Source organism: Mytilus californianus, unplaced genomic scaffold (genome assembly GCF_021869535.1).
Source record: "Mytilus californianus isolate M0D057914Y unplaced genomic scaffold, xbMytCali1.0.p SCAF_4, whole genome shotgun sequence".
NCBI lineage: Eukaryota > Metazoa > Mollusca > Bivalvia > Mytilida > Mytilidae > Mytilus > Mytilus californianus.
In genome coordinates this window covers 86,533,310-86,549,938 of record NW_026262690.1, presented here as the reverse complement: position 1 = coordinate 86,549,938, position 16,629 = coordinate 86,533,310, and the positions used below count along the sequence as shown (strand labels likewise).

Here is a 16,629-nt window from a genome sequence, read left to right as displayed (position 1 = left end):
AAACAGGCATTAAACTCTTAAACAAAAGTACACTAGATACCAAAGACAAAAGAACTAACATAATATAAAAAAAAAAATTATATAGCATCAAAATATAAAATAAATTGCTTCGCCGAGCGCAGCTGGATACGACCGCAGAGGTGCAACCCTGAACAGTTGGGGCAAAAATGGTCACAATATTTGCGCTTGATACAGGTCTGAATTTGGATTGTAATTAAATATTTGACACTTAATAGGTTTCTGACACAGAATAACTGTAGTCAAAGAACTGAGAATTGGTTATATGATTTGAATTTATATTCCATTTTTTGCTTTTGTGCAATACACTTTGCTGTTGCGAATTGATCCCCCCCAAACAATTTTTTTTTACCCCCCCCTTTTTTTGCAAAAAAAAATATTTGAAGAAATTTTCTTTTTAATTTCTGAAATCTGAAATGAGAATAAATTGTCCCCCTCTCACAATTTCTTTTTTACCCCCCCCCATTTTTTTTCACCTCCCCCCCCCTTTTTCCCCCAAAAAATTCTTTCTCTCAAGATATGGTCATAATCTCAATTCAAATTTCCAATGGAGTTTTCAACCATTATTGCCCATTTAAATACATCATAAAAGTCTTAAAATAGAAAATGACATACATAATCATGGCTAAAATTAATATTCCTTAATAAGCATTTTTAAATAGTAACTTCTAAAAATAAATTGACAGCTAATCACCTCAAGACAATACAACATTTCTTTATACATAATTTAAAAGCCGTTTAAGGGATGTAATCCAAACATAACATTGTACTTTTTTTTAATTGTCCATTAACCAGGAAACCCTTGTTTTTCCCCCTTTTTTGCCCCTAATTCCTAAACGGTTTAAGCCATAACCCCCCAAAGCCAATCCTAACCATCCCTTTGTGGTATGGAAACTTGTAGTATAATTTCAGAGAGATCAATACACCGTTCCACGAGTTATTGTCTGGAAACTAGAAAAATGCTTATTTGGGCCCCTTTTTGGCCCCTAATTCCTAAACTGTTAGAACTATAACCCCCAAAATCAATCCCAACCTTCCTTTTGTGGTTATAAACCTTGTGTTTAAATTTCATAGATTTCTATTTACATTTACTAAAGTAATTGTTTGGAAACCAAATGTCTTCGGACGACGTCGCCGACGACGACGACGACGACGACGACGACGTGATACCAATATACGACCGCAAAATTTTTTGCGGTCGTATAAAAAGGAGATGTGGTATGATTGCCAATGAGACAACTATCCACTAAAGTTCAAATAAAATGGATGTAAGCAATCAATTATAGGCAACCATACGGCCTTCAACAATGAGAAAATCCATACTGTATAGTCGGCTATAAAAGGCCCCGACATGAAAAATATGAAACAATTCAATTGAGAAAACTATCGGCCTAATTTATAACAAAACAATGTACGAAAAACAAATATGACAGACGTGAACCAACGACAACCACTGAACTACAGGCTCCTGACTTGGGACAGGCATATAAAGAATGTGGCGGGGTTAAACAAGTTTGTGATGCCTGTATAGCCAGTCAAGTCGTTAAAAACTTCCATTTGTTGCATGTTTTTGAGCGCTCAACCCTTCCCCTAACCTAGCAATCAACATGGTTAATGGAAGAACACTCGAAGTAATTGACCATACTGGTATGCAATCATGCCGGGGAACACTCTAATATCAATTGCTGAACTTCAAAGAAAATTTTGTACAACAAAAATAAAAAAAAAGGTAAATATAAATGCAGAAAACAAAAGCAACATGTATTGCTTCAGATCATAATTTAACGAATTAAGGTAAATCTCCCCCCCCCCCCCCCAAAAAAAAAACCGGACGAAGTGATTATACAACAATATAATTACAATATTTTCAATATTTTAACCGTATTATAGTATTTCTTGAAAGTTCTGTTACTGAAAATGAATTGTAACGACTGAAACAAATTCTGTTATATCAAAGGAAAAGGTCATTTTATTCAATAGATCATTGGTATTAGATATGAGTGTATTGATGTGTAGTATGGTATGCATATGTATTTTCTACATTAATTACACCAACAAAAAAACGAGTCAAATATAGTGTCATCTCAGCTTGTCGCAAGCGTTCTACAACTATCTATTTATGTGCTTCTAACAAGTTCCCTTACTACAATTAAAGAACTTGTTAATTACATTTGTAATAAAACATATGAAAATATTCGCATTAATTATTTTTGCAGCGTCAAAAACGCTATGAACATTTCGTGCTTTTGATGGTCCGTCCATCTGTGTCTATATAAAGCATAAGATTAAGATATGACACTGACCATTTGGTTTCTGTTGTATCTTTAATCAAAAGATTAATTTGTTATATATGAGATGCAAGCACTCGCTGAAATGTGGGTTATTGAGAGACAGAACAGGTATAATATACATGAAAGTGAAATTAAAGAACTTTGGACGATGCTCTTTCTATTTGTTTTTGAGAATGTTCTATTTAAACTCATCATATATATACAAAAGACTCATCTGTGATGAGTTTAAAAAACTTTATTGCGAACCAAATGAAAGTCTTCCACAGAGTCGTCTGCTCCTGACCAGGGTATTTGAACTTTTGTCTATTCTCTTGTCCTATTGAATAAATACAGTAGCTATTGTTCTCTGTGTAGTTTTTTCACTGGGACCTTTAAATTTCTTCTAGGAGAAATCTATCACTCATTGATTAATTTACCTGACCAAAACATTATCTTCTTTTTTTGGGAAAATAGTTGTATAAACTCGCATAAACTGCATGCAATATTGTATTTAATCAATATCAATAATATATTTTCAATCTGTTCAATTATAAAAAGTTTATTTCTGACCAAATTTTTAGTATTGTTCCAATGAATTTGCATGTTTTTGTTGTTGTTCAGTTATAGAATACATTTTATCAAGACCTCAATTTAAACACAATAATTTTCAAGTTTTTATTTGTCAAACACACAAAAAAAGCAAATTTTAATAGGGAAAATATAAAAAATTTGTTCAGAAATCAACTTTTAATTTTTGAATCAGTGTTTATATTGAAACTATTAAAAATGAATTATTGATATTGAATAAAAACAACACCACATGCAGTTTTTTTAGTCCTTATTTAGTACTTGTACATGTATTTTCATTTTTGACAGTTCAATTTTTTGTTCAGGTAAATTAATCAGTGAGTGATAGATTTCTCTTGGAAGAAATTTAAAGGTCCCATCAAATAAACTACACAGAGAATAATAGCTATTGTATTTATTAGATGGGACAAAAGAACTTACAAAAGTTTAAATCGACAGGTAACTTGCAGGTGAATCTGTGGAAAGGTATCATTGGGTTCGCAATAAATAAAGTACAAAGTTGAGGAGCACTGAGGAAATAAAATTCCTAAAGGTTTTGCCAAATAGAGCTAAGGTAATCTATTCCTGGGGTAGAAAATCCTGAGTATTTAGAAAAATTCAATGTTTTGTTAACAGTTAATTTATAATTACGACTATTTCAGTGTACACAGAAGTTTTGATTACTGGGCTGATGATACCCTCGGGTATGAAACCTCCACCAGCAGTGGCATTGACCCAATGGTTGTAAATAAACTCATCATATATACCAGGAATAAAATTTTGTAAGCCAGGCGCTCGTTTCGTCTACAAAAACTGTGAATTCTGTTTCATATGAGTACAAAAACAAGTCGGTCAGTAGCTTATAGGGTATTTAATTAGTAATTAGAATTATCAATCCACCAAACTCAACTGATATGTTTGTCGATCAGATAGTCAAGCATTTTTATGATATTATCTTTGGTGTATTTGTTGGTGGTACTTGTTTGGTTGTTCACAAAGTAAGATTTTCGTTACCTTTAACAAGGAATTTATAGATATAAGTCCTATTTTTGTAGATAAAGAACTGTTTGATAAAAAGATGAAGTCGGTCTTTAAATTGAGCATGGAGAATAGTAGTGTAGAAAATCGGAAGTTTCGATATTTCTGCTAAATTTTATCGATTGTGATTGAAGATTTAAGAACAGATTTTTAGAATGTTTATGAATCCAGATCTGTTTGACACCACTTGTTGAATAAACCCATCACTATATTTCTAAAGTCTATATTTTACTGCAGAAAGATCACTAAGGATGGTAGTAAGACAAGTAGACAGATGTTTAGTTCGTTTTATTGCGAACCCAATGAAAGTTTTCCACAGTGCCATCTCTTTCTTGACCAGGTATTTAGACTTTTGTAAGTTCACCTGTCCTATTGAATGAATACGATAGCTATTTTTACTCTGTGTAGTTTATTCACTGGGACCTTTAAATTTCTTCTAAGAGAAATCTATCACTCATTGACTAATTTACCTGAGTAAAAAAATTTCTTATATATAGACAAAAATACTTTTTTTTATACTCATTAACTGTGTGTGATGATGTATTTATTCAATATTGATAAATCTTTATTGCAAAATTACACCCATAAGGGTCAAGCAATACATACAAACAATTATACATTTTAAATACAAAATTAATTAATAATATATTTTCATTCAGTTTAATATAAACATTGATTCAATCATAAAAAGTTGATTTCAAACAAATCAATGTTACTATTGAAATTTGATTTTTTTTTGTCTAGTTATAGAATACATTTATGAAGATCTTAATTTGAACATCATAATTTTCAACTTTTTATTCATGTCAAACAAATTTTTTTTTAAAAGGAACAATGTTGAAAGTTTTGTCAGAAATCAACTTTTTATGATTGAATCAATGTTTATACATGTATTAAACTGAATGAAAATATATTATTAATATAACATAAATCAACGCTAACATGTTTAACCCCGCCACATTCTGTATGTATGTGCCTGTCCCAAGACAGGAGCCTGTAATTCAGTGGTTGTCGTTTGTTTATGTGTTACATATTTTTTTTTCGTTCATGTATTGTACATTAATTTGGTCTCTTGTGGAGAGTTGTCTCATTGGCAATCACACCACATCTTCTTTTTTATATTTTATTAATGTTTCAACTTTGCATCACTGTTTACATTCAACCGATTGAAAATATATTATGAATAAATATAACATCACATGCAGTTTTGAGTATAAAACTTGGATGGAGAGTTGTCTCATTGGCACTCATACTACATCTTCCTATATCTATTTTCCTCTATTTACAAGATTTTTTTTTACTCAGGTAAATTAATCAATGAGTGATAGATTTCTCTTAGAAGAAATTTAAAGGTCCCAGTGAAAAAACTACATGGAGAACAATAGCTATTGTATTTATTCAATAGGACAGGTGAACTTACAAAAGTTTAAATACCTGGTCAAGATAGAGATGGCACTTTGGAAAACTTTCATTGGGTTCGCAATAACAATGCAGGTAAGGATAAGGTATCAAGAGGATAAATAATTCACAACCTAGTCTTTTTGAAAGGATTATATCGTATCGGTCAACAAATTCGTCTTGATGACCCTGCAACTTATGTAGTATCGATTTCGATCGTACTTCTGGTGGAGCAGTTGTCATGTCAGGAAGACAAACCAGTTAATGAAGTCCGTTTCAATTTAAAGGAACTAACTCCTGTGAAAAAAAGGTTAAGCGCTGATTTTCAAACTCGTACCAGACATTGCTGATATAAACCTTTAATATAAATTACACAGCGATTCTACAAAAAGTGTACAACGCAATTTGTTATATAATTAATATTTACAAGGAGCATTAACACTTTGAAAAATAGTTTATCGGCATTGATTTTCGAAAAAGTCCGAGACATTACTGATATAAACTTTGATATAAATAAATTGTAAACTTGAGAGTGCTTACAATGCAATTTCCTACAGAAATAATATTTCCATGGGGCATAACTTATGTGAAAATAGGTGTTTGGCACTGATTTTTGAACTTTTCAGCATATTGCTAATATAAACTATAATATAGAATTTATCAAAATCTGGAAAGAATTGTTCTCGTTAGAGCTAGAGTTTACAAGACGGACGAATGGATGCCTGGTATTTCTATGTCCGCCGTAACGCGTCGCACAACGGACAATAACCATAACATTCAAAACCTTTATCCATTTTCTGTGACAAATTGACTTAAACGGTTTCCCCGTATCGCCACTCAAATGTAATTGATGCATAGCTCATACGGGGCACATATCATTGCACATTGTATGTGATTTTATATGTAGCCAAGTTACATGATAATTCAATAAGTCTTGATCGTTATCATAATCTGTAGCATATCAAATTTGGGCTTTTATTGTTCTCCTTCATTTTTATCTTTTGTTTGCTGACATTGGATTCGAGACCTTGTAAGACCGCTAAATTAAAAAAAAAAATCTTTTTTAAATTCAGGAGTAAGATATTCAGTTATTGTCTATGTTGCATTATAAAGATATGATTCGTGGAAAAGTTTTTAAAACAGTTCTGACGTATATGGACAATTTTTAAAGCTCATTATTCTGAACATTTTTGCTCCTTTCAGATTTTTTCTATTTATAACGGTTCAAAAATTAATAGACAAAACATTCATTTTACCCCTATGTTCTATTTTTAGCCATGTCGGCCATGTTGGTTTGTAGGTGGGGTCATCGGACACAGTTTTTAAATTAGATACCATAATGATGATTGTGGCCAAGTTTGGTTAAATTTGTCTTAGTAGTTTCAGAGAAGTTTTTTGTAAAAGATAACAAAAATTTCCAAAAAATTGACTATAAAGGGCAATAACTCCTTAAGGGGTCAATTGGCCATTTTGGTCATGTTGACTTATTTGTAGATCTTACTTTGTTGTACATTATTGCTGTTTACAGTTTATCTATATCTATAATAACATTGAAAATAATAACCAAAACCTGCAAAATTTTCTTAAAATTACCAATTCAGGTGCAGCAACCCAACAACGGTTGTCTGATTTGTCTGAAAATTTCAGGGCAGATAGATCTTGACCTGATGAACAATTTCACTCCGTCAGATTTGCTCTAAATGCTTTGGGTTTAGAGATATATGCCAAAATCTACATTTTAACCATGTTCTATTTTTAGCCATGGCGGCCATCTTGGTTGGCGGGCCGGGTCATCGGACACATTTTTTAAACTATATACCCCCATAATGATTGTGGCCAAGTTTGGTTAAATTTGGTCCAGTAGTTTCAGAGGAGAAGATTTTTGTAAAAGTTAACGACGACGACGGACGACGGACGACGGACGCCAAGTGACGAGAAAAGGTCACTTGGCCTTTTAGGCCAGGTGAGCTAAAAACGAATTTAATCAAAGTAAGCTAGAGGCAACGGAACAGTTTCAAATGATAAACAAGTGGCCAACACCGCATTGTTTATACTAAATCAATGATGCGAATCAAGACAAGTTGAATACACATTCAACGGAAACGATTGCAGATCAGATAGGGACAACATATTCCTATCAGACAAGAATGTTAAAGAGAGCGACAACCAATGAGGTGACTCATGACCCAGTGCAAGCATTCACTTAAGGGTTAAATGATTAGCTAGATTTGCGACTAATTATTTAACACTTATATGTATATTAGATAAGACAAAATGGTTTTCTAACAATCAACACAATTTATAGCTGAAAAAGTATTACATTAAACATTAAAGGTTCAATATAATATGGAAACTCTGAGAGATAAACTGTAAGTTTTAATCAACGAACGGTCATTTATCTGCCTTCCCATGAACCAATTAAAATAACAACAGTTAACGGTTTTATAACAGAGAGGTGAAAGATACCAAAGGGACATTCAAACTCATAAGTCGGAAACAATCTAACAATGCCATGGCAGAAACGAAAAACGACCAACAGACGAACAAAAGTTCACAAAACACAACATAGATAACTCAAGACTGAGCAACAAAAAACCCACCAAAAACCGGGGATGATCTCAGGTGCTCGGTACAAACTCAGTGATAAGTCTAATTCGGTGGGTCAGATTCGAGGAAAAAATGACGGGACTGTGGTTACAATAATTGGAACATATCCGTCGTCATCTGTTAAACAGACATTCCATAACGGTCAACCAAATCTAATGGCGTCGGTAAAATTTTCGCACTATGAATTAAACCTTTATTTAAACAAACAGAAAATTCAAAAGAACAATAGTTTATTTTATTTTGCTTGATCATCACAGTATAAAAGGACTTGATCTTATATCCTGCTGTTATACCTGACAGCTTGTATGTACTCGATAAAAACGGGACTTTGTTGCCTATATGTTGCAAGATACCACTGAATGTGTATATTGCGTTTTGCTTGTAATCTGCAATTTTTAAAGACGAGTTGATCTTAAATGCTTTTAGAATCATTAATTTTGAAATTTCCACGGTTAATGGATTCATAAAAGAATTCGATAGTTACACCGCTTGTTTGGGATTTGTATTGACTAAACTAGTTTTCAATGTTTTTGTGAATCGATGTATGTCAGGCATTGTGATAAGTTTTGTTTATTCGTTTAGATTGTATACTGGACATATTTATAAGTTGTTGCTTAGTCTTTGTGATAAGTAGCGCGCTAGTCTTTTTTAATAGTTGTGAACCAGTCCCTGTAATGAGGTTTATGCTAATCTTGAAGTTATGTGCCAGTCTCTCTTCTTTCTTTTGATTCTCTTGATCTTTTAATAAAGATTACCGACATTTTGGTATGCATTTATGTGTGGTATGGTCAAAGAGATGATATTTGTCTTCTTTGAGCATGAAAGGAGGTGTGGTATATACGTCAACAAGACGACAACACAATAACACAATAAAACCAAAAAGTTATTAAAAAAAGGAGGCGCATACACTAAAGGGGATTTAAAAATCTATAAGTCGAAGGTAAACAGACAACGCAATGGCACAAAACGAAAATAAAAAACGACAAAAACACAAACAGTCTACAAAACACTACATAGAACGAAGACTAATAACTGAACAACATGAACCCGACCAAAAACCAAGTTGCTCCGGTAAGGTCAGCATTTCCTCGAATAAAAAACTTGCGTCGAAAACTATTGTCTCTTATTTTGTCATGTTTTTGTCTATTGTGATTAGTCCAAAATCCTTTTTACCTTCCGAAACACCACTAAAGCCAACAGTCCAACATTTACAATATAAGAGTGCAATATGTTTTACTACCAATTAGAAATAATCTATATCTCAACTCTCACTTCCAAGATAAAGTAGTTAAACATTGTCAACTGTTTTATTTCAAATTTACCAGGGATGTCAACGAGTACTCAAATACTCGAATATCGCTCGGTATACCGAGTATCAAATACCAAAATGATACTCGACTATCCAGTTTTATGCTTTTCTTTACAATTACAAAATGTAACTGTTGTTTGGTCTTTTTTTTTAATCGTTTATATTTGATAGTTGTTTATAAAATCATTGATTAGGCTATTGTTTACTGAAATAGTACATGGATAAATGAGCTATTAATTAAGGCCAAGTCACTTGAACTTCTATCAATAAAAGATTAAAAAAAATATCGTATATAGTATAGCCCTAAACAATACTATATACGATTTTATTTTTTGATTATTTATGGATAGAAATTCAAGTGACTGTGATTATGAAATATATTTTCTGTGACTTATTTGACTCCATTAGACAAAGATCTACATAGTGTTAAATGTGCATAAAGGTGTTCCCATTTTGTAGATATTTTTCCGAATGAGTACTCGATTAGCAATTTTTCCACGAATTAACATCCGTAACATTTCCATAGTAAATATTTGGTTTTATCTGTTTTATATATGATTTAATTCAATTGATAATCAGAATATACATATTTTATATTTAATTAATTTACTATTGACTATAAACTATGGACTTCGTTCTTTTTTAGTCTTTTTAACTTTTTTGATTCCAGAGTCACTGATAAGTCTGGCGTACCAATTCTGACCTGGTATCTATGATGAGTTTATCTATTTTGAATTAGACTCCTTGCTGTCAATTGTTGAAGACTTTATATTGCCCTCTGGATATTTTATTGTTATTTGTTTCATTGGGTTGCTGCAAACCCCAAATCTACTTTCATTCATACTTAAATGTTATATAAAGCGCTAAGAAAAAATACCCTATAAATTAAACAACATCACCGGCATACCAAATACATATTTTTTGTAAAAGGTAACCACCGTACTCTGGATATCGATGCTTTATTTGACGTGTATGCATGGTTGAAAAACAGTTCAGAAATTTAACGACGATATATACTATTTCAAAGAAACTATATTATTTTATTAGTTAAAGGATCCATTGTAAAAATCAAGGAAAGGTGAGTCTTAACGGTTTAATATTAATCTATTGCTTACACACGTTCATCATGCATCAGTTTCAAGAATACTGTAGGGCACATATATGAATAATTTTTTTGAAAGGTATTGTTTCAATCTTTGCCCCCGAAAATGTCGAACATCACAATATATTTTTGATGGGCTACATTAAAAAGCTTTCTTGACTGATTATAAGCACGTCTCTGGAAAATGAACCAAATACGTTATATTTAAAGGGACATTAGCTACGAGATATAAAAGTTTTTGAATATGATGTTTTTTTTTGTTCAATCATCAATGAAAGTGAAATAGTGTAATAAAAATTCGCTTTTAGCAGCCGGTTTGGTTCAATTTTGTCCGAATAAGCTAACAAACATCGCTGATGAATTATTCACTTGCAAGTGAATAATTCGACCTCATTGAATCCGTATTCATGTGATTTTAAATTCAACCCCTTAGCAAGAGATGGTTTACAAATAAACTAGGCGTGTTCAGCTATTAAAAGGAAAAGAATGTCAACATTGAAAGTGAAACAAGGGTAAACAATTTTGTTGACTGATTCGATTCACAAAAACTCATTCTTATACAGGTAAAAACGATGATTAACATTTTGTTTTACCTATATTATGAAATCAAACAGGCCTAGAAAAATCCAATTGCATGTGTTCGCTATCTATTTACATACCTGTCCTAAGTCAGGAATCTGATGTTCAGTAGTTGTCGTTTGTTGATGTGGTTCATAAGTGTTTCTCGTTTCTCGTTTTTCAAATAGATTAGACCGTTGGTTTTCCCGTTTGAATGGTTTTACACTAGTCATTTTTGTGGCCCTTTATAGCTTGCTGCTCGGTGTGAGCCAAGGCTCCGTGTTGAAGACCGTACTTTGACCTATAATGGTTTACTTTTACAAATTGTGACTTGGATGGAGAGTTGTCTCATTGGCACTCATACCACATCTTCTTATATCTATATATGTATGTTTATGTTTATATCTGGTTATATGACCGTCAGCAGTCTTCGGAGGTCACCTCCATGGTTAATTAGATGGTGTCTAGACTGAAATATCCGAGAAATGATGATACTTATTATCGAGTCCATGCATCGTAAATTGTTTATTTTTATACTTTTTATTATTTGGATATACGTTTAACCGTTTAAGTATGTTATAAATCAAATATGAGAATTTGAGTCAAATCGGTGAACATGAATTTGGGTCGATACTTCTGCTGGTGGACTATCAGTCCCCGAGGGTATCATCAGCTCAGTAGTCAGTACTTCGGTTTAACAAATCTTTCTAAAATTGTCCGTAAATAAATATTGAAATTATAAGAAACTAAGGTTTCAACTACCTCAGGCAAAGTTGACCTTAGATGGATTTGGCTATTTTTTTAGGTCCTTTTTGGTCATACAGCTCTTTAACTGTTTCGTTTCTTATACATCACTGGCTTTCAAATATTCGGCTTTGAGCGTTCCTGATGAAGGTAAATCCAGAAAAGAGCTTCGGACGCATAAAATTCATAACATGCTGTTTTTATTTTTTGACAGCTAATGCCACTTGAAGAAAGAAAAAGATAGAAACTTGTAGGTTGCCTTTAATATTATCCGCTTAACCTTAATGTTTTAGTTGTTCCAATGACAACTGTGCATTATGTGTAATTTAGCATTTGACTTTCCTAATTTATAGATATTAAAGAGCCTAGTGTAGGTTGATGTATAAGCAATTTAAAAAAAATGGTAAAAAGTAATTTTTCAATTTCAATACAGTTTGATTAAATTTTCTGATCTATTACTTTCAGTTACAGAAATGTTTTGAGTTATTCCCTGATGTTCAGTTGCTGGAGTTTCCCGTCTTCAATTTTGTCAAGGTAATTATACATATAGTCGTCAGCTGAATTCAATATTTGCTGCAAGGTCAACAATGTCAGAATGTTTACATTTGCATGAAGTTCGATTTCTGATTCGTAATTCTTAATGGGTAAGATGTTAGATCTTGGTAGTCCCAATATCTGAGAAACTCGATCTACACTTTCCTGGACGACAGGACTGAAGAAAATTTGTGATAGATCTTCACTTGTAGCCTCACATACTTTGTCTATTTTAGTAAGTAATACAATCTGTGGAATGCCTACAAAAATATATAAATGTTTTTGAAGTGTTTAATTTTAGGCACATATATACAACTATCATACTTCTAACCAATAAAGTTTGCACTTTTTTTTTATAAATTCAGTTAGGTTAGGCAAAATTGACCATGGACTGTTAGGTTATTTTACTCTGTTTATTTAGGCCACTTTATTTACATACCTTCTCATCTTTCTAATTTGATTTTGCTTAATAATTGTTTCCGTCGATTTAGAAGCAAGTATAAAACTCAACAAAGGACAAGGTATGATAAGGACACTTTTTTGACCCCCTGAAAATCATTTTCTCTTGCTGCAATCAACCAACAATTGTATGCAAATGATTTATTGTTTATTTGTACTTTGTCCTGTTATCCTGCTCCAAAATTGGGCGAACGGCAATGTTCATATTACTGTTTACGTCACTAATTTGAGGGTCCTCTTCGTGTTGCGCGTATAAGCCAATTTGATTTCTAAAAAACAGTAACCAACGGTGGAGATAAAACTAATAAATGTAAATCGTCAATATCAAAGTGCAAGGTAAAAACAATTTATGTACATTTTCGGAAAATTTATAATTTATTTGTACAAGATTGTCGGAAAATAAAAAAAAAAAAAAAACAGGAGAAAACATCGGAGGGCCTCGGTTTTCTTTTTGTTTCTAAAGCTAATTCATTTGTTTTTTATATTTTCGGATAATGCACAAGTATTATATATATACAAATCTGTAAAATAAAATACTTCAGATGTTCATAAAACATTGGACTATCAATCATCATTATCCGTAGTTGGTTTTGAATTCGTCTCACAAATTTGTACTAGGGCTTCAAACTACTTGTATGTTGTGCAAAACTGCAAAAATTGCAAAAATAGCCCCACTTAGAATTATTGTCCATGAAAAAATTACTATTCAAATACGTTCAAATCCGTTATATAAAAAACATTAAAGATACCAGGCTTATGATTTAGTATACCAAACGCGCGTTTCGTCCACACGGATAAAAAACGAGAACAACTTTTTCAGAAATACATGTATTCGCAAAGTTATTACAAAAAGTCCCCCAGGATATCACTAGCCCAGTGATACGGACATTGTTTTGCCTGAATTTTGTGTTAAAATTTCGAAATTATTTTAAATTAAGGAATGTATCCTTCTCGTGCATAGCTCCGATTCTCTGCCCGGGGTTGGCTTTACTTTGGTCCTTTTTGGTTTTATCAGCTCTTCAACGTTTTAGGACTTTGAAGCATTTTGGCCTCGAGCATCACTGAGGAGACATGCGCATCGGGTGCAGTAAAATTGATACCGCACACTAGCATAAGTCTCAAAATTTATATTGATTTGTTTGATATAGGATACAAAATCTTCAATACTAGTATCAGATTCAGTGAAATTCTTGGAATCAATGCATCTCTTAATTGGACTTTGATTTTTTCATTATGTACTAAATATATATTTGTTTACCTCTTTGGTTCATGTGAATCTGAAAACCTTTCATCTTTTCTATCACCTTTTCCGGCATTACGTCTACTGTGCTGCCATCTATGACAAATACAACACAGTGTATCTTATCTGCTAACTGTGGGATGGCAACAAATCCCGTTATGTCAGGTGTAACTGGTGCCGATGGATTAAACTATAATGAAAATATACTTTTGCTTAATACCTCTCCCAACCACGTCATTATTTTTCTTTGGTAATTTTAATCTAAAAATCATCTATGTGGCAGTTTTCTTCAATTAAAAATAAGGCGGAGAATACCAAAGGGACAATCGAATTCATAAGATGAGTAGAAACCTACAATACCATGACGAAACCGAAAAACGAAGAAAAGCCTACAACAGTCTACAAAAAACTACATAGGAAACAGTGCAACACGAACACCACTAAAAACCGGGGGATCTCAGCTACTTAAGTAGGGTAAGCAGATCGTGCTCAACATGTGACACCCGTCATTTTGCGTATGGCAAGTACAAATTTGGTGGATGGTCTCATTCAGTGATGTAACAATCGAACAAAAGCGGACAGACTACTACAATTTGAACATATCCATGGAAATCTGTAAAAAAAATCATCAAAGATACCAGGCTTATTATTTTGTAAGCATGACTCATGATGACGCCCGTAAAACTTTGGAAGGGATTACCACTTCCTTGTAAGCAGCAACTCTCTTTCGGGGAAGTTATGATAGGAAATACAAACTCTGAAATATAGCTACATAGAAATTGGAAGTTCTGAAAACCTAAATTATATCGTTTATCGTAAAGTTTTGTTCTCAACCGACACTCGATGTCAATTTCTTGATAAAGGTCAAGATATGAGGCCAACTTAACTTATCTGTGGTATCTTGGGAAGGATAGTTCAACATAATCAGTTGTTACCCCTGACTTTGTATTATGTAGTGACAGGACATCATCTGTATTTTAGACAGCAGAAATTTATCGATGTTCAAATCACACAAGTCCAAGTCGATTAAGAAGATACAAATCAAGTCTATAGACAAAAACCAAGGGAATCGCATGAATCCCAAATAGAGCGAGGCATTTTGTGCGACAGAATAAGCCCTTCCAACTATGTATGCATCACCCGCCTTGTGAATCTACACTCAGTCGTGATGTCGCAATCACGAAAAAGACACTTTCGGAAAAAAATACAGATTATTAGACTAATGTATCCAAGACCACACAGATAGTGAGTGAGACACAGACACATCGTGTCGGTCAACCAACTCGTGATTGTGACCGTATTACTAAAACTTATGTATTGTCAATTTCAGTCGTTCTTCCTCAAACCTCTAGTTGAGTGTCTTTTATGTAAGGAGCACACCACTGTCATTGAAGCCAGAATAGAGTGAACATGTACAGGCGTAATGTCTTTAGTTGAGATATTTAAACTCAATGCCAATTGGGCGAAGGGTATGTTACAGCTGAGAATAAGGAAGTAGATAATTGACAGTTTAAGTTATCATGGCTGTCATAGATTCCAGTTAGAAGTCGTTCGTTTGTATTAATATCGAGGAAAATACACCACCAATAGAGCAGGGAGTTTCACTGTAACTCTGAAGACCGGCTTTGATGGCAGATAAAATTATATGCATATAACTCGGAAAGAGATTTCGTAGATATTTAGCAGTCCTGGTAATAAAAACGGTTTTTTTTTACAATTACGTAGTTTGGATATTCAGTTTAGTGGAGGAAGATCCAGTTCTCCAATTTTTTGGTTGAAATTTCCAAGGAAAATAGAACAAACCTATGATTGCTTAGGATTTTCCGCTGTATTATTTTAACTGATCCTAGGGTTTATAGTCACTATTCTTCAAATTCACTTTAATTTCAAATATTCGTGTTCATGTACTACTATAAGTAAGTGTACCTGGAATCGATCAGGTAAATTGCCGTCAAGAAGATAGGACATTCCATGAGCATCCATTCCCTGGTCAGCTTCAAGTCCTCTAGTATCGTGTAGTCTAAAATTCAATGGTTTCCCGGAAACACTATTTCTGATTTGGTACATTCGGTACTGTAAAAAATCATATAGCATTATTTGTTAAAGGGAATCCATTAAACAGAATTGAATGCTAAAGCTGATATACATCACTGCAACGTACTTTAATATGTCATTTACAATAAAAGTTGGTCAACATTGTTTTCAGAAAGCTAAAATTGTTTCCGATAAGTTTCTATCTGTATTCAGTCTGATAAACTTTTAATAAGCCATTGGTTTTACTCGTTTGCATTGTTTCACATTTTATCATGCTGGGGTCTTTATAGCTTTATGTTTAAGGGCTAATTTCCTTTAAGGTATTTCACACTAGGTCTTTTTGTAGTCAAACTATAAATACGTATGATTTAATGATAAAAAAAGAATAAATAACCAAAGCTTCTGTTTGTGGTTTTTTATTTCACCCATAGTATCTTAATTTCACAAAAATATATAAATTTGCAATATTTAATCAAAATTATCTTCAACAGCTATGTGCAGAACTGAATAACATTTTCATTCTAAGAGCATATAGTAAATTGTTGAAAAAAATGTATCATTTAGACTCTTATATACTCAATTACTAGTATTCGCCAACTTTCGTATTCCACGTAAGTAAAGTAAAATATTGAGAGGAAATTGGCTATAATAAAAATATCGTTTACCATAAAATTATTCACTGCAAAACCCATTCTCCATAACATTGCAGTTGTATACTTTTGAAAAGTATTAAAACATACGGATGTTTTTC

The 16,629-nt window shown here is 32.8% G+C and overlaps 1 protein-coding gene across 1 annotated transcript in view; it reads right to left on the bottom strand.

Annotated features, from left to right (window-relative positions):
* Positions 1-11,857: 11,857 nt before the first annotated feature.
* Positions 11,858-16,629, bottom strand: part of LOC127738812 (interferon-induced protein 44-like) — a 52,518-nt gene continuing 47,746 nt past the window's right edge. Inside the window, exons 5-7 of the mRNA XM_052250202.1 lie at positions 15,771-15,917; positions 13,863-14,034; positions 11,858-12,405 (exon numbers count right to left, since the gene is read on the bottom strand). Coding sequence (XP_052106162.1) covers positions 12,095-12,405; positions 13,863-14,034; positions 15,771-15,917 — 630 coding nt within the window. The 3' untranslated portion in view covers positions 11,858-12,094. The remainder of the gene's footprint in view (positions 12,406-13,862; positions 14,035-15,770; positions 15,918-16,629) is intronic.